This window comes from Perissodus microlepis, chromosome 7 (genome assembly GCF_051167445.1).
Source record: "Perissodus microlepis isolate ML-2025 ecotype Zambia chromosome 7, ASM5116744v1, whole genome shotgun sequence".
Taxonomy (NCBI): domain Eukaryota; kingdom Metazoa; phylum Chordata; class Actinopteri; order Cichliformes; family Cichlidae; genus Perissodus; species Perissodus microlepis.
Genome location: NC_140467.1, coordinates 55,592,722 through 55,612,890, shown reverse-complemented (window position 1 = coordinate 55,612,890; position 20,169 = coordinate 55,592,722). Strand labels below are relative to the sequence as shown.

The following is a 20,169-nucleotide window of genomic DNA, read 5'->3' as shown; positions in this document are numbered from 1 at the left end:
CTGAACTACATTTACTTACTTCACTGCTCCACAGCTATTTATTGTATTGTGGTTAGGAGGCTAAACTAATACTTGCACAGCTATTGCAACATATATTCCTATATCTTTTTTGTAGCTTGGTGTAGCCATTTAGATAGATAGATAGATAGATAGATAGATAGATAGATAGATAGATAGATAGATAGATAGATAGATAGATAGATAGATAGATAGATAGATAGATAGATAGATAGATAGATAGATAGATAGATAGATAGATAGATAGATATCTGTTTTCCTCAATCAGTGGTGACTAGTGACTGAAGAAGTCACTTGGATGAGTGACGAAATGTTTGTCCCACTGAAAACGCTACGTCCCGATGAACATAATCAACTTTTGGAGATTTACTTACCTGGATGATTGAGCATGCATCAAGACGTTTTAACCCATTTTGGAAAGAACTGCCTAAAGCACGTACGTCAGTATGAGCAAACAGCACGTAAAATGGCGGATTACAGGAACCACCTGAGATTCAGCCTCAGATGCCGACAAAACAGGATTACTCCTAAAAGTCTGCAAATGAGCTCTTCAGTTAAAGGCTTCCGGGCAACAAAAATCCTCCAGAAGGCACAGCACCAGCTGCTTAATGAATGGGTGAGGCAAACAAATTTTACCATCGACATGCTAAAATCTCAAGAGGAGCGGATCCAACAGAGACTTACGATGCTTCTAGATGAGAATTCTCTTAAAAAGGTGTTTGACTTCACTGAGAAGGCTCATCTAGCACAACACAAGAAGTCTAAGACAAGACAACAAAAGAAGTTTGACTTACTTGTTGTACCAAAACCACAGCAAAATACGGAGAGTGTCCTAAGTGGCCAGAAGAGAGAAGGATGCGACACCGAGGATGTGGACAAGTGGTTGAAGAATTTGTCTGACAGACAGCTCAGCCAAACAGAGAAAAACATCCTTGCTAAAGGGTTGGATTTTGCTGTCACACCGAGACAAATCCCACTAGTGGAACTAATCACAGCCACAGAAACAGCAATTTGAAATACAACAATATTGCAGAAGTGGAAGCAGAGCAACTACAGACGCCTGTCTCAGCAATGCAAAGCCCCCAGCAGATACTAACCCCCACTTGCTCTATGTATGAATATATGAGTATGAGTGTATGTTAGTTAAAATCACTGACAAGGCATACAGTGCTTGTGTGAATGGGTGTGTATGGGTGAATGCGGTATAGAGCGCTTTGAGTACACTAGATTAGAAAAGCTATAGATATAAGATAGATATAAGAATCAGTCCATTTACCATCTACAGGAAGAGGATAGATAGATTGTCTGAAGCAGTTAGAACAAGACAAGGCTATCGACCAGAACCGTAGGCTATACCCAGGTGATTCTACACCAAGTCTGTATGGTTTACTGAAGATACATAAACAGGGTGCATCTTTAAGACCGATTGTCTGTATGATCAACTCGGTCACCTATAACATCTCAAAGTTTCTGGCTTTGATCCTCAACCCGCTGGTGGGCAGCTCTGAACACCACATCCAGAACATGTTGGATTTTGTTGAGAAGGTGAAAGATGTCATAATGGAGGCATATAAAACCATGGTCTCGTACGATGTTACATCTCTCTTCACTTGCATCCCAGTCACGGAAACGTTGGAGGTGGTTCGCCCAGTTTCACCCATCGTGGCCAATTTGTATATGGAAGAAGTGGAAAAGAGCGCTTTGCTATCCTACCCTGGAACACCACCAAGTTATTGGTTCAGGTATGTGGATGACACCTGGGTGAAAATTAAAACTGCAATTCATGGATCACATTACAGTTTTTTACAGACGCTAGGACACATTTCTCAATACTTAGGTCACTTTTGCAAAACTCCTCACACAGTGAGCACAACAGAAGTCTATGTGGGCTAAACTGAGGATCAGTTATCATTGTTTTGGCACAAAATGCATTCAATGACTACATCTCTCAAATTTCATGAATTATTTTCTCACTCAGACACAACAGCTGCCAAAAATCTTTGTACGCACAGGACATTTTGCATGTACTTACATACTGTTTTCAAAACTGTTAAACTTATGGTCAAAACAATAACATAATGCAAAACTGAATAAGACAGCAAAATTCAACAGCAATATTTTATTGAAACATATTTTAAATCTAAAAATGCAGTTTAACCAGCCACAGCTGATTCTCATTGTAGATGAAAATCTACACAGATGTTACTCCTTCAATTTCATTACAAAAGGAGACAACTGCTGAATAGGTTTGTTTTGTGATGTAAACATGGACCCAGCCAGAAATGGAAAAGTGGCTGAAAGAGGAAGAAGAGTGGCTGGGAGGGGGCGAGGAATACGTATGCGTGGTGGAAGAAGAATAAGAGGAAGATCAAGAGCTGTAGTCTCAGATGAGATCAGAGCTACTGTAATTGATCATGTAGTAAATCATGGTCACTCAATGAGAGAGGCTGGTCAGAGAGTGCAGCCAAATCTGCAACGCTCTACAGTGGCATCTATTGTTAGAGTTTTCCGGCAAACCAACAGGTAACTTGTATTCTGCAAGGGCATTTGCACATTTCAGAAGTAAACAAGCTTTTTTGTAATTGTTGTTGCATTTCTGCTTAGGACTCAACGGTTACCTCACACAGGAGGTAGAGGACGGATGTTCACTGATGTGCAGGAAACTGCCATTGTTGATATGGTCATCAGAAACAATGGGATAAAACTCACTGAAATTAGACACAGAGTCTTGGCAGACAACGTTACTTTCGCAAATATTCACAGTGTAAGCATAACAACAATTTCTAGAGTCCTGAAAAAACATCAGGTCAGGATGAAACAGTTGTACACTGTGCCTTTTGAGAGGAACTCTGAACATGTCAAGCAACTCAGGAACCAGTATGTCCAGGTAAGATCACAATAAAATACAGATCTGTTTTTGAACAAAACCAAACACACACAAAGACAATTTTTACAAATTTACTACTGTAACAGCTTATGTTGCCTTGTGGATTTATGTTAGAGAGTCATGGAGATTGAAGGCAGGCAAACACACCACATTTTCATCTTTGTGGATGAGGCAGGTTTCAACTTGGCCAAAGCACGGCGACGAGGGAGGAATGTGATTGGGAAGAGAGCCACAGTGAATGTCCCGGGCCAGAGGGGTGCCAACATCACAATGTGCGCAGCAATATCCACTGATGGACTGCTGTTACACAGACCACTAATTGGGCCATACAACACTGAACGGCTCCTTGCGTTCCTGCATGATCTCTATGGAAGGGTTGTGCTAGGTGAGGAAAGGGATGCGGAGAGAAGGAATCAGCCAACATTTATAATTGTATGGGACAATGTGGCATTTCATCACTCCCGTGCAGTCACCGAGTGGTTTGCAGCCCATCCCAGAATGGAGTCTCTTTTCCTCCCACCTTACTCTCCATTCCTCAACCCCATAGAGGAATTCTTTTCCTCATGGCGGTGGAAGGTTTACGACCATCATCCACATGATCAAATGTCCCTCCTGGATGCAATGAATGCTGGATGCCTGGAGATATCAGCAGCAGATTGCCAGGGATGGATCAGGCATGCCAGAAGAGTCTTTCCTAGGTGTATTGCCCTAGATGACATAAGATGTGATGTGGATGAGAACCTGTGGCCAAATGGAGAAGACCGAGTAGATTAGCATTACTATTGTATGTGTATCAGTGGATGGTGTGTATACAAATTCTTGTATTTTGGGATTACTTAGTGCAAAAAAATAAAAATACATAAACAAATATTAACGAATTCTGCATGATGTCTGATTCATTCCAGTAACATATATTGAAATTATAAACAGAGATGTGTCCTTGTTTTACACAAGAAAACACTGTGTAATGCTACATGTTGTTAGTGTTTTTTAGGTCATTGTTTTGTGGGTGACAAAGTGTGTTTGTCGGCTGTCAACCTTTGCTAGTGTTCTGGAAGAATGAGTTTATTTGAGACCTGAATAAAGTGTTTTGGTAGTTGTAGTGCATTTTGAATGTGAAATGAACTGCTTTGCCAAGCTGAAGGTCAGTTAGGAGAATTGTGTGAAGAGTTTTGCAAAAGTGACCTAAGTATTGAGAAATGTGTCCTAGCGGCTGTAAAAAACTGTAACTCAGTGGACCGACACATCAAATTCACCAGAGAGGATATGAAAAGTGGCAGGTTAGCCTTCTTAGACTGTGAGATTTCCATCAGTAATGGGGGACATCTAAAAGCTGATGTGTACCGGAAACCTACGCATACGGATCAGTATTTCAGGTTTGACTCTCATCATCCACTGGAGCACAAACTGGGTTTTATTAGGACGCTACAACACAGAGCGAACACCATCTCCACAGACACAGTGGCCAGGGAAGCAGAACAACATCACATCAAGAAGGCCCTGAGTAAATGTGGTTATCCCAGCTGGACTTTTGTCAAAGCTGGGAAGGCTCCTAAAGAAAGCTCCAGCTGATCCAGGAGAGAAGGACAACCTGCCTAAGCAAAAACCTGTAGTGATCCCGTACGTGTCAGGAGTATTGGAACAGTTGAGACGCATTTTTTCACCGTGTCTCTGTGGCTTTCAAACCCCAAAACACACTGCGCCAAAAATTGGTCCACCCCAAGAATCGGGTCCCCCAACACAAACAGAGTAACATAGTGTACGCTGTTAAGTGCCAGGAGGATTGCCAGGATTTATACATCGGGGAAACCAAACAACCTCTGGCTAAGCAGATGGCACAACACAGAAGAGCTACCTCGTCAGGCCAGGACTCCGCAGTCTATCTACAGGCCAGTGGACACTCGTTCAATGATGAGGATGTACACATCCTGGACAGGGAGGAACGCTGGTTTGAGCGCGGAGTCAAGGAGGCCATTTACGTGAAAAGAGAAAGACCATCTCTGAATCGAGGAGGGGGCCTAAGGGTACATCTTTCACCATCTTACAATGCTGTGATTGCAGACATTCCCCAACTCTCTGTGAATGGTACTCATGGCCATTGATCAGTGGGCCTTGATCAGTGGTTGTTGATGAATGGTCATGAGAATTTGCATAATTATGATTAAGGAACTGACCTCACAGCCCTTTCTTCCTTCAGTGGGCTTGTTTCAATCATTATGCAAATGTACAGCCTGACTGCAGGTCAGCTGAGACTGAAGAAGTCACTTGGATGAGTGATGAAACGTTTCTCCCACTGAAAACGCTACGTCCAGATGAACAGAATCAACTTTTGGAGATGACTAGCTGTCATTTTTGCAATGCCCTTTTTGCAACGCTTACAGCTTATCGACTTCAAGGCATGCAATTGTAAGTTAAAGGCTAAAGATCCAGCTATAGCATGCTAACCGAAGCCTGTAGAGTCTCAGATGTAGCTGTTGGTTTTTTTCTGTGTTGTACAATATGACTTAGGTGTCACGGGCTGTGACGGCAGACCGTGGAGTTGTAGAGAAAGCAGCGAGACTCTAGTGAAGGACAGTGGATTTATTTGTAGTGGGTAGACAGAAACAACAACTATATACAATTCTGTGACTCCTGTGGCGATTCCCCTATGAATCCCACACAGTGCACGTGTCCATAACAGTGAAAAAGGTGTGGGAACACTTCCGGGTTGCAGTCCCCTCAGCGACCCCAAAACATCCGGGAGCACACAGGGAGAAAGGACAAAAAAGGGAGAGAAAACCACCAAAACATAACATACGCAAAAACATATACGAGAAATACATGAGCTCTGGGTCATCAGACCCAGACCATGACATTAGGGGTTACTTTGCTGGAATATTCATCCCCTGGAAGATTGTGGCATTATGCTAACACACACCTGATTGCTTCGGTCCTCCAAACTGCTAAAGCTTCAGCTTTTATAGAGGTTTTCATGTTTGCTGATGGCCAGTTAACCAAGTGCATTTGATTAACAGCAGGTATATAACAGCACATATGTAACAATCATTTCAATTTCAATTTCAAGCAGTACATCGTTTTACCAGACATTGCGGACACTGTTTTCATCTTAAACCTGCCCCTGAAGACCTGATGCAGAATTGTTGTGACAACTCAGAACTGTGACACATAATAATCAAGCGGGGAGTTTCATGAAGCTTGCTTTTATTGAAAAGCAAGTATGTGCAAGTACTCTCACAAGTATTTCTCAAGTAATCATCTCAGCTGGGTTGTACAAATAGTTCACTATCAATAACACATGAACTATCATGGAGATATCTTCTCGGCAACACAGTTGTGAGATGCGTAATGAAATAATTACCATGTAAGACCTACAAGGTCTAAGTACCCCATAATTACAACTCAGGGTTTTACAGGAAACAATGAAATAATTAGACTGTAAGACTTGCGACTAAGGTGTAAGTACCCTGTAATTCAGTGTAATTTTGGACATGTCGCAGAAACATAATATTAACATCAATCGAAACAGTTTAGGGTGGCCTTAGGTCTGATCTCATGTTTCTTCTTCTGCAACTTTCTGGGCATCTCCTTCTTTGGAGATGACTCAGTCCGAGAGGTGTTATACCAGTTTATAATGTTTATTATTTTGTTACCATGTTGGCTGCACGTCATCTACCTCTGTGGCATTTTATGAATTAGACATGTGCAATTACCCTCCTTTGGCATATAGACAGGTGGTATGGTCATGTTCGACGCCACTGAGACCAAAGAACTCAAAACATAACAGTTAGCATAGGTATGGTTCATATACAAATTGCTTTGGATATGATTCTTTAAACACCAAGTCTTGTCTGAGTAAGACAGCAATAACTGTTGTCAATTAATTAATTCCTTTTCTTTTCCCTTTTAAAAAAATCCTATCCCCAAATTATTTTCTTAAAATTTTAAGTTATTTAGTTTTTTTAATTAATTTTTCCTATTTTATTTTCATTTATACTTTCTATTTTTCAGTTCTACCTGTGTCCACCAGGGATAGTGGGTGACATGCAGTATCATCCTCCCTGTACAAGATGGAGCCAGATAGTACTTTACCTCAATCCTACCACTACTTGGTACTCGCTCCTTTATTTTTCTTATGGTGGATACACACCGAACGCGATAGAAGGGACCAGAGCTTCAGGTTAACATGTAAAGTCAATGGAGGAGCGCGATGAAGCGCGACTGGGGGTCCCGCGAAACTTCTAAAGCAGATTGGCGACACGAAACGAATCAGGAGCCTGGTGACGTGACGATCGACCTAGTTCAAAGGGGTGTCGTGCCAAAGTAGGTATCCCCGACAGAATTTGTTTCCCCTGCCTTGAGCAAACGCTGGGCTGTCCAAATCACGGACAAACAGTATCCCAGAGTGTTGATTTTTACTTTACAAACACTTCTTATAATGACTAACTACTCCTGAAATTTTTGAGATGTTACCTCTTTATACAGGAAAGTTTTATAATGGGATACAAATAATATCAGGATGATCCTGCCACAATTTGTCCCCCCTGTGTAAATCATGGACAAACAGTATCCCACATTCTTGATTTGTAGTACACAAACACTTCTTATTATGAAGTATTACTCTGGAAACTTTGGAGGATTTAGCTCTTTATACAGTAAAGTTACAGGAGGATAAAAACAATTATCAGGCAAAATGTTCTTGTGTTAAAATAATCCCGTCCGATACCACGTGAGAACAATAAATATATAATTCTCTGTTGTAACCCTCAAACTGAATGGTAATGTAACGATAGTAATTGTTAACTTTTACAAAAGTAAAGCATCAGTACTTCCTGTGTGCTCCCGACGCAGGGGAAACAAATTCTGTCGGGGATACCTACTTTGGTGCAGGTCCAGCCAAAGCCATTCATTCTTCATTCAATATGGAGGAAAGGCTCATCAACGCTGTAGACAACCACCCGGTGCTGTATGACCCTATCTGCTTTCGTTACCGAGACCTAAAGGACCTAGCTTGGAGGAAGATATGTGAAGAGATCGGGCAACCTGGTAAGTTCATTCATTTCTCTTTTGAAATTTTTGACTGACCCGGGGAAGCCGCGCAAAAGCTAGCAAGCCCGCCTACTGTCCCGCTATTTTCCCACTCATGTACAAATACCTTTCCGCTAACAAGATAATGTGTTTATTTAGAGGACATCTGCAGGAGAAAGTGGAGGAGCCTCAGGGACACATACTCCAAGGAGAAGAGGATGGAGAAGGAGAAGAGGAGTGGGTCTGCAGCAGGATCGGGACGAAATGGAAGTTCTTCGCGGCCGAGGACCAGGGACAGCCCGAAGAGGCAGCAGGGGAGTCCCAGTCAGAAGGTATGTTTACAATTAATTAATGTAGCCAGTTAATTTATGCATGTTGTCATGTAGGTATATATGTTATTGTTTATTAATAAACAGTATACAGTGGTCCCGCTGTTCATCCTTCACTGCCTCGCTTTTTCACAGATTTGATAACCTTCACGTCCAATAGAAAAAAACAGCACAAAAACACCCATAACTATGACCCTCATTAGGAAATAGTCACCTGCACCGGGAGGGAAAAAGGCGCACAAAAGTGGCGCGCAGACGGAAAAAAAACGCGGCATAATAATACTTTTATGTTTTAAAATCTACAAAGGTTTGCACTTTGAGAATCAACTTGTGAAAACTGTGAGTAATGTTCATGTATGTCTGAAAAAAAAGTGTATAAAGTGTGTGGCGAGGGACTAGTTATTCTGAAAATCCCTGCTGCAATAAATGTGGGACCACTGTATATAATTTCTCTATGGCTATTGTTTTCAACCTGTTAACTGGGGTGGCTGTAGCTCAGGAGGTAGAGCAGGTCACCTACTAATCGGAAGGTCGGTGGTTCGATCCCAGTCTGCATGTCAAGTATCCTTGGGCAAGATACTAACCCCAACTTGCTCTCCGATGCATCCATCGGAGTATGAATGTCGTTAGAAAGCACTAAGTGTAGATGAAGTGCTTGTGAGAATGGGTGTGATTGGGTGAATGAGGCATGTTGTATAGAGCGCTTTGAGTACTCCGTGAGAGTAGAAAAGTGCTACATAAGAATCAGTCCATTTACCATTAACTTTAATATTGTCTTGACAGAGCCAACTGATTCTGCAGCAGAGCCATCCCCTGTTGCTTCTCCTGGCTCCCCAGTCCCTGGACCCTGAGCTCCTGCTGCTGCACCCACAGGTATGTAATTGTACATGTACATCAAGCACTGATAACTTTTTACTCGCTTGAATTCCCTTGTGATTACCTTTACTAAATATCTTCAACCAATCTGATTATACTCACTGCCGTGAGTTCTGGCACACTGCCGTGAGTTCTCAGAAATCTGCTCCTTGAGCACAAGAAATTACAACATCACAGAACGCAAGTATGGCGAAGCTCGCGGCTCTCCAACGGGAGATTGAGAGACCAGTGTTGGACTGTAGAACTGCTTTGAAATTCATATGAGCTGTTCGCACTAAAGTAAAAAGCACCATCACTTCATGCGGATAGCCCCTTTGGCGCCAGCGGCGGTCTCAAGGCTGGAGCCGAACAACAACACCCTGATAACGACTGTGTTTAGTCTGTTCCTTCCCATTCCATGCAAGGCCACCTGGGTTGGCTGGAAGACTGTTTACTTAGCCTGGCAAGGCGAAGGACACTGTCTCAGCTGAACTATGGACACGCACACACATACACTTACACTGATAAGCACACACTCATCCCCCTCCCTTTCCAAACACCTTCAATGCTTGTTTCCTGCGGGGGAACACGGCGGGTCTGTGTGCCGCGCTGGAATGGTAGCGCTGTGCAGGGCGGCTGCTGTGTTCGCTTCGGATTACTCCTCACCCCCGACCCAATCCTGTGGCTTGTCATGTCTTTCACAATGTTGTGCTGTGGACATTTATGTGCTTTTTGTGCAGAGGAGTTTTTTTGTTTCCTGTTCTCATGCTGTCCTACCATGGAAGCACAGCATGAGTAGAGGTCTCTTTTTTTCCTCTTGTACTTTCCCATTGTAGTGTACATTTCAGTGTTTTTCTGTAACGCTACCGATCTCCGACTTGTATCCCCATGTAATGTCTGTGTTGTGTGTCTAAGGTCGGGGGGGGTCCCATTTCACTGCAGGGCAACCTGCATGTGGCGAATAAAGCTTTGATTGATTGATCGATTGATATAGCCTGTTTTTTTCAATGTTGAAAATGAAAATCTAGTAGCAGCCTTCTCATTACTTTGTGTTGTTTTGTGCTTTGATTTACAGGCCCACAGAGGAGGACAGCTCCGAGGCGGACGAGGGACGGGTCCCAGGACTGTCCATTGGCGGTGGAGCTGGCCATCCTGGAGTCCCTGAAGAGGCCACACCAGTCTCCAACGGAGCATTTCCTCCTCAGCCTTGTTCCTGCTCTGAAGAGCATGCCACCTCAGACGAAAGAATTTGTGAAATTTCAAATTTATAAATTAATTTTTGCAAACAGCACAGCTGTGTTAAATTTGGACCATTTTTTGAACCATTTTTTGCTGATTTTTTTTTTTTTTTTTTTTTGGGGGGGGGGGGGTTGTTTTGGAAGAAGCACGGTATCTTGCACTTTCCCTAGCACTTGAATGCAGGCTACATTTGTGGATCTGTGCAAAGCTGACAGCATGAGGACGTTTCAAGAGCCCAAGTACTGTAGACCGCTGCAAAAGTGCAGGTTTTTTTCTTCCTGTTCACAGGAAGGAGGCACCACAGAAAACATCAATTAACTTTTGACTTTGTGGTAACTGCATCTTGAAGTGTCAGAAGCTCAAAGTGACAAGCAAAAAATCATTAGGAAGAAGTGAGACAGCTGTTTTACAAGTGCTTCTGTTAAATCTTCCATGATACTAGAAACCAACCCTGAAACTCAGACGGACACACCTGTCTGTTTGAAGGGATCATTTTAAAAGTTTTTACCACCAAATTATTACTCACATTTTCTCATGCATGACAATGTGAAAGAGGGACTGAGAGAAGAATTTGGCCTCAGTCTGTAATTATCTATAGTTAGTTATTGTGTTTCCCCCCCCCAGCAGACTGTCCAGCTGGGTAGCAGGCAAGGCAGGACCCAGCTCCAGGACTTTGAAACAAGAGCAAAAAAAGAGGCAGCTTTGTTGCTGTAACTTAGAAAACGAAAAGAAAAGCTATGAACTAGGGAACTGCAAATCTTGGAAACTAGAAAACTAAAGGAAAGACTAGGAACACACGAAAGACAGGACTCACAAGAAATGCAGGAACACAGCGTGAGTGAACAACACATCCTTAAACAAAGGGACATGCAGACAATATATACACACCGGGTATTTAGGAAGCTGGGAAACACCAGGGAATGCAGCTGAATGAAATAAGACTAACAAGACAGGGAGAAGCAAAACTAGACAATACACCGATGTTGACCAAGCCTATGAGCTAAACTTGAGGGCTGAAGCTGAAAATTGAGGATGGAACTGCTCAGGAGGCAGGCAACAGGTGGAGCCCGAGGGTCCTGCTCTGCCTGCTCCTGAGTGATACTCTTCCATAATAGTGGGTCACCTAGAAGACTGCCTGAGGAGTCCGGTCTCCTTTATTGACGCATGTTGCCTGCCTTTTAAGCTGGGATATTTGCCTGAGCATTATTTAAACCAAATTGGTGATTCCTGCTCCAATGTGGAAATCTGCTTCCTGTTATGCCATAAAAGATTAGCAACTCATCTTCTCCTTGGTTCAGATGTTCTGGCTTTTCCATGCAAGACAGTCACTTGTGGTCTAAAGCTCTGGAGACATTGGTGGACTTACCTTTCCTTGGATTTTACAGAGACTTTGTATCAAGCTCTGCTTGAAGACTCTTTAAAATAGTACTACTTTTACCTGCATTGTAAATGAAACCACAGAATTAGCCCTCCAAGTCTTGCATTTGAGTCCGGCCAGACTGATTGGTCCTGACAATTGATACATTTTGTTTTTCCATAAAGATGCAACTAGTAGAGATGGTGAAGATGGACAAGTTTAAATACTTTGGGATAACCACCCAAAGTAACAGACAATGCACAAGAAAGGTGAAGGCCAGGTGCAGTGGATGGAGAAGAGTGTATTTGTGACAGAAGGGTAGCAGCAAGGGCGAAAAAGGTTTACAAGATGGTAATGAGATCTGCTATGATGCAAGTGTGACCAAGTGGTTGGTGGGGTTAGATAAAAACCAATAACAACAATGTCAACTAGTGGAAATATACATTTAAGAAAAATAGATAAAAAACGAATAAAAGGCCACACAGATTCAAGGATGCACACCGAGGCAGGTTGGCTCCAATATTAATACAGTTTTATTTATGCTGATAAAAATAAAACATTAAGAAAATACTGAATGTAGCGTCGTAGTTGACAGTGTCCTAAAAGTACAATAAAACAACCATGGAACCGGGACTTGACAGCAGCCGTGGACCCAAAAGAAAACCGCACGAAAAGAAAATCACTACAGCCGGCACCCAGTGCTGTACAAAGTGTGAAACCACCACCTAAGGTCCCAGGGCCACTGGCACGTCCTCTGTTCACTGGAATAAAAACACAGAACAACGAGTTAAAAGAAAAGGACGCTGAGCGTTAAGCTCGCTACATATCATAAAAAACTAAAACTTCAATCTTTAATAGCGCTAATATAAACGCGCGCGCGCACACACACACACACTCTAACTGGTAGGCTTACACCACACGAGTCAAGCCACAGCGTGTGCTGGTTGTAATTGTCCAAGCCTCGATCACAGGCCGGTCTGGCTCCCCACAGACTGGAATCGGCAACTGAGGCGGATTAAAGTTCTCAGCACGACACTCGGGCAGAGGATCGCTCTAGCCCGATCACAGAGGGGTGGGTGCAAGCAGCAGGTCAGAATAAAATTTAATAAAATCAGGCGAACCAAAAGAAAAAAAAAGTAAGCCCACTTAATAAAAACAGTTCCACGAAAATAAAAGACGACACCACACAAGACAGCAGCTCCACCGAGGAGGAGCCCTCACAACAGCGGCTTCCAATTAAGGTCGGGCGGTTCGCCACGGAGAGGTCAAGGCAGCAATCAAACCCTAAAACAAAGGATAAATGTAACTTTAGCCTCCTGTAATTGTGAATGCTTAAAGTAGTTTGAGCAGCTTACCCCAGGACCGGAGGCGCTATCCTGCACTACCAGAGAACTCGGGCACCTCTCTCCGCAACGCTGGAGTGAGACAGACAGTGTTCTGGGAATCCATCCTACCTGACAAACCATACTACCCGTTGTTTCTGCGCATGCGCACAACACGAGATTAAGTGGCGAACCGTACTGCCTTTGTGAATATTAGGCAGAAAAATACTCTAACGGGTAAAATGAAGTGGCAAACCGTCCTGGCTTTATAATTATGAGCTACAAATATACTCTGATGGGCAAAGTTAAGTGGCAAATGGTCATACCTACTTAAATGTGTGCTGGAATTACTCTGTGACAGCAGAAATGTGCATAAACTACTTACGGTAGGACGTTTTGCCAAAGTAGGATGGTTTACGCTACAACCAGGCCGCAAAACTATATTATTTTCGGTACTCGGTATTAATTACGGTACTCGGAGGGAATCGGAGGTTAAGCGAGAGCCTACCTGTAGCTGTCATGCGATCTGCTCACTTGCTGATCGATCCGTAGCGGTGTACCAGCATTTACTGCTGCTTTTCGCCAAAAACACGAGAGGATGAACCAAGAGAAAACTTGCTTCCTTTTATACGGACCGACGCCGCCCTGCAATCAATATGCAGGTGGATTCACAATTAACCTAGTTGCGTAGCCGAGAGCGAGCGCAGGAGAGAGCGAGGGCGGTAGAGCGAGCGAGGGAGAAAAGGAGAAAGGCGAGTAGCCCATCCGGCTACATAAGGTTTAGAAACAGTGGCACTGATGAAAAGACAGGAGGCTGAGCTGCAGTGAAAGAGGCAGATGATTGGCTTGGAAAACATTGAGCGGTCTCCATAGCCAACATATGGAAAAATGAAGCTAAAAGGAGAAGTTTCCATGTATTTTCCATATTTTCCTCCTGTGTTTTCTCTGACTGTGTCTTACTATCTGTGCGAATCTGTTCAGTTCGTTCCTCTGTTAATTTGAAACTTTGGTCCTCATTGGCTGTCTTATTTTTTCTTTACTTTGTTCTTCTTCCTGTTATGTGTTGATTGTCTTTAGTCTGCCTGTTCTCAGTGTTTTGGGGACTTGTTGTGTAAAGACTCTAAAAAGACTCTTTGAATTTAACCTATTCACTGGGAGCTTTTCTTCAACAAGCTGACTGCTGTCTGTCTGATTATCTGTTTAATTTCCCCATTCATACATTTGATAACAAAACACATACCAGAATGCTATATACCTTGATATTGTAGAGTTATTATCAGTTTATAGCAAAATGTACAGCTGAGCCTTTATAACAATCCCCCTGTGGAAAGTAAGGGAGCTCCAAATTGTTAACTAGTTCATCTTCACTGAAATATTTATGGTACATTACAGTAGCAAAAACAGTTGAAATTAAATTAATCTGTACGTCACTTTAGACATATAACACACTTATCAGTAAACAATCATTTATCAGTTGCACAGATCGACAAAAATGTATTTCATGTCGTGTTGAAGATGATCTAAATATCTAAAGGATGATGAGTGTTAAAAGGGAGGCAACATTTTGAAATGTGTAATACATGTTTAAAATGTAAATATTTAACCTTTACATCTTTTTCATTGCAAATCACCAAACTCAGTCTTTCTGGGTCTGACTAATATCACACGTTCCTAATTAAACCCTCTAATCACCATTAGTTTGATCCATATTATTTATCTTCAGTTGCCCGAGTTTCCTGTCTTTCAGGTCACAGCTAATTATCAGATGTTATATCATTCATTTTTCCATTACCAGGCATTATTCTTATTACTCCAGGTCGATTGAACTAACTTTCCAATCTCAACTCAGGGCTAGACTCAAAGTTTGTTAAATCTGTTTTCTGTACCAGGTCCACTTTCCTGTTCTAGGTCTCACACGTTACTTTTTTCCCTGATGGCTCTTGGTATTGTGGATTTCTATGCTTTCTTGCTTTTACAACTTGAAACTTTCTGTATTTTATGTCAGAGCCAGTGTGCTCAGAATATATTATAATATTTGATGCATATAATACTCTGAAGGACCCAACCTAGGAGCATATAAAATCAATATTATTTTCCAGCCTTCATTCTGTCCTAGAGCTCCCTCTAAAGCGTTGGATTGCAGTGGCTACAACAATAGTGCCAACCTGAGGTGAAATGAATCCTCAGTGGGCCTTCCACCTCCATGACTCCTCCATTCACCACACCAATTTTCCAATTCATCCAGAAAATTTGCGCTACCTGGGACAACGTTATTTTGCCTCTCTCTCTCTCTGTCTCTCGCTCTCTCTCCCTCCGTTATGTAAGTGTGCCCTTATCTTGCTGCAGCCTACTGTCAGCTTGACACAAATACAGACCGTCACTCTCTGAGCAAAAGTTTCATTATTATTAAGGTCGGGCTGTGTGTGTGGAGGAGGTGGGCGGGTGAGAGGGAGAGAGAGAGGACTGAGGAGTCCGTGGAGAAGCGGCCGGGAGGGTGGAGGGGCAGATCTCAGGCAGAAAGCAGGAGGCGCTGCTTGCAGTCAGAAAGATGCTGCTCTGACATGCGGACCCCCAACGATCCTGACCGCGACACTACGCTTCTACGTGCCCGCCTGACCACAGATAAACCAGCTGACACTCTTTTCTTCTCTTGAGTCTCTCTTCTCTGCACTGGGTTTGTTGCCATGCCGCCGGCCGCCTGCTCGGTCGATTACCGACTCCGCTGCGTGTTGCCCGCGGTGCTGTGGATCGGGCTGCTGTGGAGCAGCGTCTCAACAGCAGGTATGCGTTTGATTTCTCGTGCGAAACCAGAGTGATGTCTGATTCTGCGCGTTTCTGCGCTCTCTGTCCTTCTGCGTCTTGGTTCGCATCCAAGTGGAATGATAGAGGCGCCAGTTGAGTTTTATGCACCGCAAAAACACCTCGTCTCCGGGCATCCCTCTGCTCCTCTCAGACACCTCCTCTCGCGCGACTCGCAGTAGGGCAGGGAGAGGAGCGAGTCTGAAGCAGCGTCTCGCTGTTTACTGCGCCAGCAGCTCCAACCACTTTGGCACAGCAGTACGGGCTGCACATGCAGCCTCAAATCCTCCATGTGGACACGAGTCCATTCGTGTGCGTGGGAGCCACGATCAGGCACGAGTGGATGCAGAGACAAAGAAAAATAGAGAAATCACCAGTCAGCCAGCTCCGCAGTTAATTGGGAGAGGGGATTCCTCGAGTCTGAGCATCAGCATGCAAATTAGAAAGCAGGCTGACACTAAGTGAGGAACAAAGTTGATGTCTCAAACACTATCTATCTATCTATCTATCTATCTATCGAAAAGTTAGCGTTCTAATCCCTGATATTTTTTTGGGACCCTTCTTTCACTTAGAAATAAGTCTTCTGTGTAGGCCACTTCTTATTTTCCACCATAGTGGTGACCTTATGAAGAAAAAAAAATCCTCAAAGAAAAGAAAATGGTGGTGAATGGATGGTTTGCCTTGGTTGAAACTAGCTGGCAGCTCATAGCTTCCCATTTTGACCTTTTAACTACCATCATTTCAGACCATTGAAATGGTGGCACCATCTGTGAAAGCCCCATGTTTAGCTAAACCTCTTATCCTGGCCTAAAGATGTTGTTGTTCCTAAAACCAACAGCATGGAAAATGCTCATGCCATGTTTCCTGCTTCTAATTTAGGTGACATTCAGTGAGATCTTTATGGACGAAGGTAACAATAGGTGGGTTGCAAGGAAAAAGAAAATTCTTAAATCAATAGGAATTACCTGAATCATTCCACTCCTTCGGTGAAATGATCCAGAACATTTGTCCCTTTGGGAAAGGGTCACTGTAAATCAAATTGTTGTGAATGATCATCTTCAGATGAGACTGTTTTCTACAGTGATGACAATAACCTGATCTGTAGAGAAGGAGAGCTTACTGAACATTTAGAGGACAAAAACAGTGAGAAACCTGTGCTATTTGCTTTACAGTCATTTCATCTTTACTTGCTGAACACCTAAAGGAGATTTTGTGTTAAACAGCATTTGTGGCAGCCTCATCAATTGCAAAGGGCACTGAAGCTGTTGTGACAGCATGTGGTTGTCTAACGTGTTTGAACATGTTTATGTTGCATTTTCCTTTCATTTTTCTGTGTATGTGGTCATTCGGGTTAAAATGGTAGCTGTTAAATGTATTCAGATTCAGCATTTATCTCTCTTTATTGTGCCCTCTGTTGCAAGTGGTGGAGTCTGTTATTCCTGCACTGGGTTAAAATAAAATCAGAATGTTAATCCTTTTACCGTCATTAAACATCAGATGTTCAACGAAATATAGAAGCAGCTACCTGGTAGCAGCATTTAGAATAAAAATAATAAAAACAAAGAAATAGCTAACAAAAACAAATCTAAAAATACCAGCTATAAAACTGTGCAAATGTACAAGGTTTATACAAATGTGCAAGGTTGCTCTCAAGTAGGGCTGCCACGATTAGTCGACTAGTCACGATTACGTCGACTATCAAAATCGTCGACGACTGATTTAATAGTCGACGCGTCGTTTGAAGCTTTGTAAGATCACAAAAGACGCAGGAATAAGTAGTTAAACCCCGAAGAAGAAGCTGTGTCCCTGAATTCATAGTGCAGCCCAGCTCAGTTTACAACAATGGATAGTTAGTTTTAATATTACTCTTATTATTCTTTCTGGGTCACAAAATAAACGTTTAACATATTTTCAGGCGAGAATGTAACTGTATAAACCTCAAATATCTGCTCAGTTTATCAAGACACCACATATTTTCAAAAGCGCTTTTTGTAGACGTCTGTTACCCACTAGCTCGATAGCTAGCCGGGGGCAAGGCTCACAAGAGCCCGTGAGAACACCGGACTCCCGGCAAATCGTTTTCAAACCCACTGCCGTCTTTCGCTACTCAGGTTAAATATATATAAGTCACTTAGATAACTTCAAAATGTTATTGTTTGGCTTTTTTTAGTATTTTATTTGTTCCTGAGTAAATCGGTTTGGCTGAGATTAAAGTTATAGTTTTTACACAGCTGAATAAACGTCAAGAAGACAACTGATTATCAGAAGTGTGAGATGCTCGAGAATATACTCCGGTGTCCTGTTATATTTTAGATAGCAAGGAGTTTATTAAACTTCACCGAAACAATCTGCAAATTTCATTAAAATCTAATAAACTATCATCTTGTCTTTATTTTTAGTTAGCACATACCGTAAACACTAAAAGCTGTAAGCTAGTGATAGTTATATAAGAGCAGGTGCATGCTGGTGCAATAAGCTGTACGTTGTACGTCCAATGGATACATGATCTGATTAGTCGACTAATCGCAAAAATAATCGGTGACTAGTCGACTATCAAAATAATCGTTTGTGGCAGCCCTACTCTCAAGTATTGCACTTGTCTTGTGTGGTAGTGATGTGTATGTTTATGTGTGAGTGTGTGTTACTGTATGTGTGCATATGTGTGTTGTATGTGTTCATGGTCCTGGTTTGGATTAACCTGTAGAATCTCCTAAAGGCCTACAGGTCGAACAGGTGGGATGCAAGAAGTAGGATGGGTGTAGTCTCTCAGCTCTGTTCAGGCAGTGGGATGTGTAGATGTCTGCAACAGAGGGGAGGGCGTAGCCGATGATCTTCTGTGCAGTATTGACTACTCTCTGGAGCTTCTTCCGCTCAGCCTGGGTGCAATGTGTGAACCACACCGTGATACACTATAGCGAGTGGTAGAAGGTCAGCAGCTTCTCACAGATGTTGTTCCTTCTGAGCACTCTCAGGTAGTGCAGATGCTGCTGTGAATTCCTGATGATGGTGGAGGTGTTTGCATTCCAGGAGAGGTCAGCTTATGTAGAGTGGAGGCAGGTCTACTCTGTGCCTTCTACAGTCCAGGATCATCTCCTTTGGCCTTGTGTTGTTTACAGCCAGATTGCTTACTGAACACCACACAGACATATTCAGCACCTCATATTCTGTACTGTGATGGGGTTTCAGAGCCCATCACAGTCTCTGCTATGCAGATGACACACAACTTTATCTATCATGAAGCCAAATAACACACAGCAATTGGTTTAACTGCATCCAGGTCTTTATAAAGACATAAAGAACTGAATGACATCTAATTTTCTGCTTCGAAATTCAGATCAAACTGAGGTTATTGTACTCGGCCCTGAAAATTTTAGAAATATCCAGATGCCATCCAGATTCTTACTCTGGATGGCATTACCTTGGCCTCCAGTAATACTGTGAGGAACCTTGGAGTAATTTTGACCAGGATATGTCCTTCAATGCACATATTAAACAAATATGACTGCTTTCTTCCATTTGTGCAACATCTCTAAAGTTAGAAATATCCTGTTTCAGAGTGACTCTGAAAAACTAGTTCATACCTTTATTACTTCTGGGCTGGACTATTGTAATTCATTATTACCAGGATGTCTTAAAAACTCCCTGAAAAGCCTTCAGCTAATCCAAAATGCTGCAGCAAGAGTACTGACAGGGACTAGAAAGAGAGAGCATATTTCTTCAATCTTGGCTTCCCTTCATTGGCTTCCTGTTAAATGCAGAATTGAATCAAAATCCTGCTCCTCACATGCAAGGTCTTGACTAATCAGGGCCCATCTTATAGAATAGAATAGAATTCAACTTTATTGTCATTGCACATGTCACAGGTACAGGGCAACGAAATGCAGTTTGCATCCATCCAGAAGTGCTTTAGCCATGATATAGATATATTACAATATATATTAGCAATAATATAGATATGTAAGTATATTACAGAAATGGGTCTATTATGGTATGTTATAATGTACACGGTATGAAGTATGTTATGAATATTCTATAACTATAAGTATGTACAGGCTGTAGTGAGTACAAGCTATGTACAGGCTATGAACAGGATATAAATATGAAATAAAAAACTATACAGAAATCTGAGATATACAGTTATACAGAAATGTGAACTATGCAAGTTATAAACAGTTGTAGGATTAAAAATTATTGTATGTACAGAATGATTATTTACACAGAACTATACAGTAGTGCAGTTAAGATAAGTGAGATATGTGGATAATTTCTACAGAGGCTATATAAAATGCTAGTGGTTGTGAGTGGTGGTTCAGTCCATGTTATTATTGTGTGTTTGAG

The 20,169-nt window shown here is 42.3% G+C and overlaps 2 protein-coding genes, 1 long non-coding RNA gene and 1 pseudogene across 6 annotated transcripts in view; 3 read left to right on the top strand and 1 right to left on the bottom strand.

Annotated features, from left to right (window-relative positions):
* The first annotated feature begins 406 nt into the window (after nucleotides 1-406).
* LOC146384216 (uncharacterized) lies at nucleotides 407-5,007 on the top strand (annotated as a pseudogene).
* Nucleotides 2,318-3,781, top strand: LOC146384217 (uncharacterized). The gene is made up of 3 exons (XM_084936109.1): nucleotides 2,318-2,541; nucleotides 2,623-2,905; nucleotides 3,020-3,781. Exons 1-3 carry the CDS (start codon nucleotides 2,357-2,359, stop codon nucleotides 3,677-3,679), a joined length of 1,128 nt encoding a protein of 375 aa, XP_084792235.1. The 5' UTR covers nucleotides 2,318-2,356; the 3' UTR covers nucleotides 3,680-3,781.
* A 7,218-nt stretch (nucleotides 5,008-12,225) lies between the features above and the next one.
* Nucleotides 12,226-15,293, bottom strand: LOC146384215 (uncharacterized). The gene is made up of 2 exons (XR_014800824.1): nucleotides 13,066-15,293; nucleotides 12,226-12,994 (listed from the first exon to the last, which is right to left on the bottom strand). It is a non-coding gene; the product is annotated as an uncharacterized LOC146384215 (long non-coding RNA).
* A 226-nt stretch (nucleotides 15,294-15,519) lies between these two features.
* The window catches only part of sez6l (seizure related 6 homolog (mouse)-like), a 96,220-nt gene continuing 91,570 nt past the window's right edge, over nucleotides 15,520-20,169 (top strand). Inside the window, exon 1 of one of the 4 annotated variants that reach the window (XM_084936108.1) lies at nucleotides 15,520-15,813. In XM_084936108.1, the coding sequence (XP_084792234.1) occupies nucleotides 15,717-15,813 (97 nt within the window). In that variant the 5' untranslated portion in view covers nucleotides 15,520-15,716. The remainder of the gene's footprint in view (nucleotides 15,814-20,169) is intronic. The other 3 variants (XM_084936106.1, XM_084936107.1, XM_084936105.1) reach the window with 3 other exon arrangements.

What these genes read in the sequence shown, in the direction of transcription:
- LOC146384217 (XM_084936109.1), top strand. Translation starts at nt 2,357, where the DNA reads ATGCGTGGTGGAAGAAGAATAAGAGGAAGATCAAGAGCTGTAGTCTCA. An exon ending in GTTTTCCGGCAAACCAACAG is followed by an intron (nt 2,542 to 2,622) that starts GTAACTTGTATT and finishes ATTTCTGCTTAG; the next exon opens with GACTCAACGGTTACCTCACA. An exon ending in TCAGGAACCAGTATGTCCAG is followed by an intron (nt 2,906 to 3,019) that starts GTAAGATCACAA and finishes GATTTATGTTAG; the next exon opens with AGAGTCATGGAGATTGAAGG.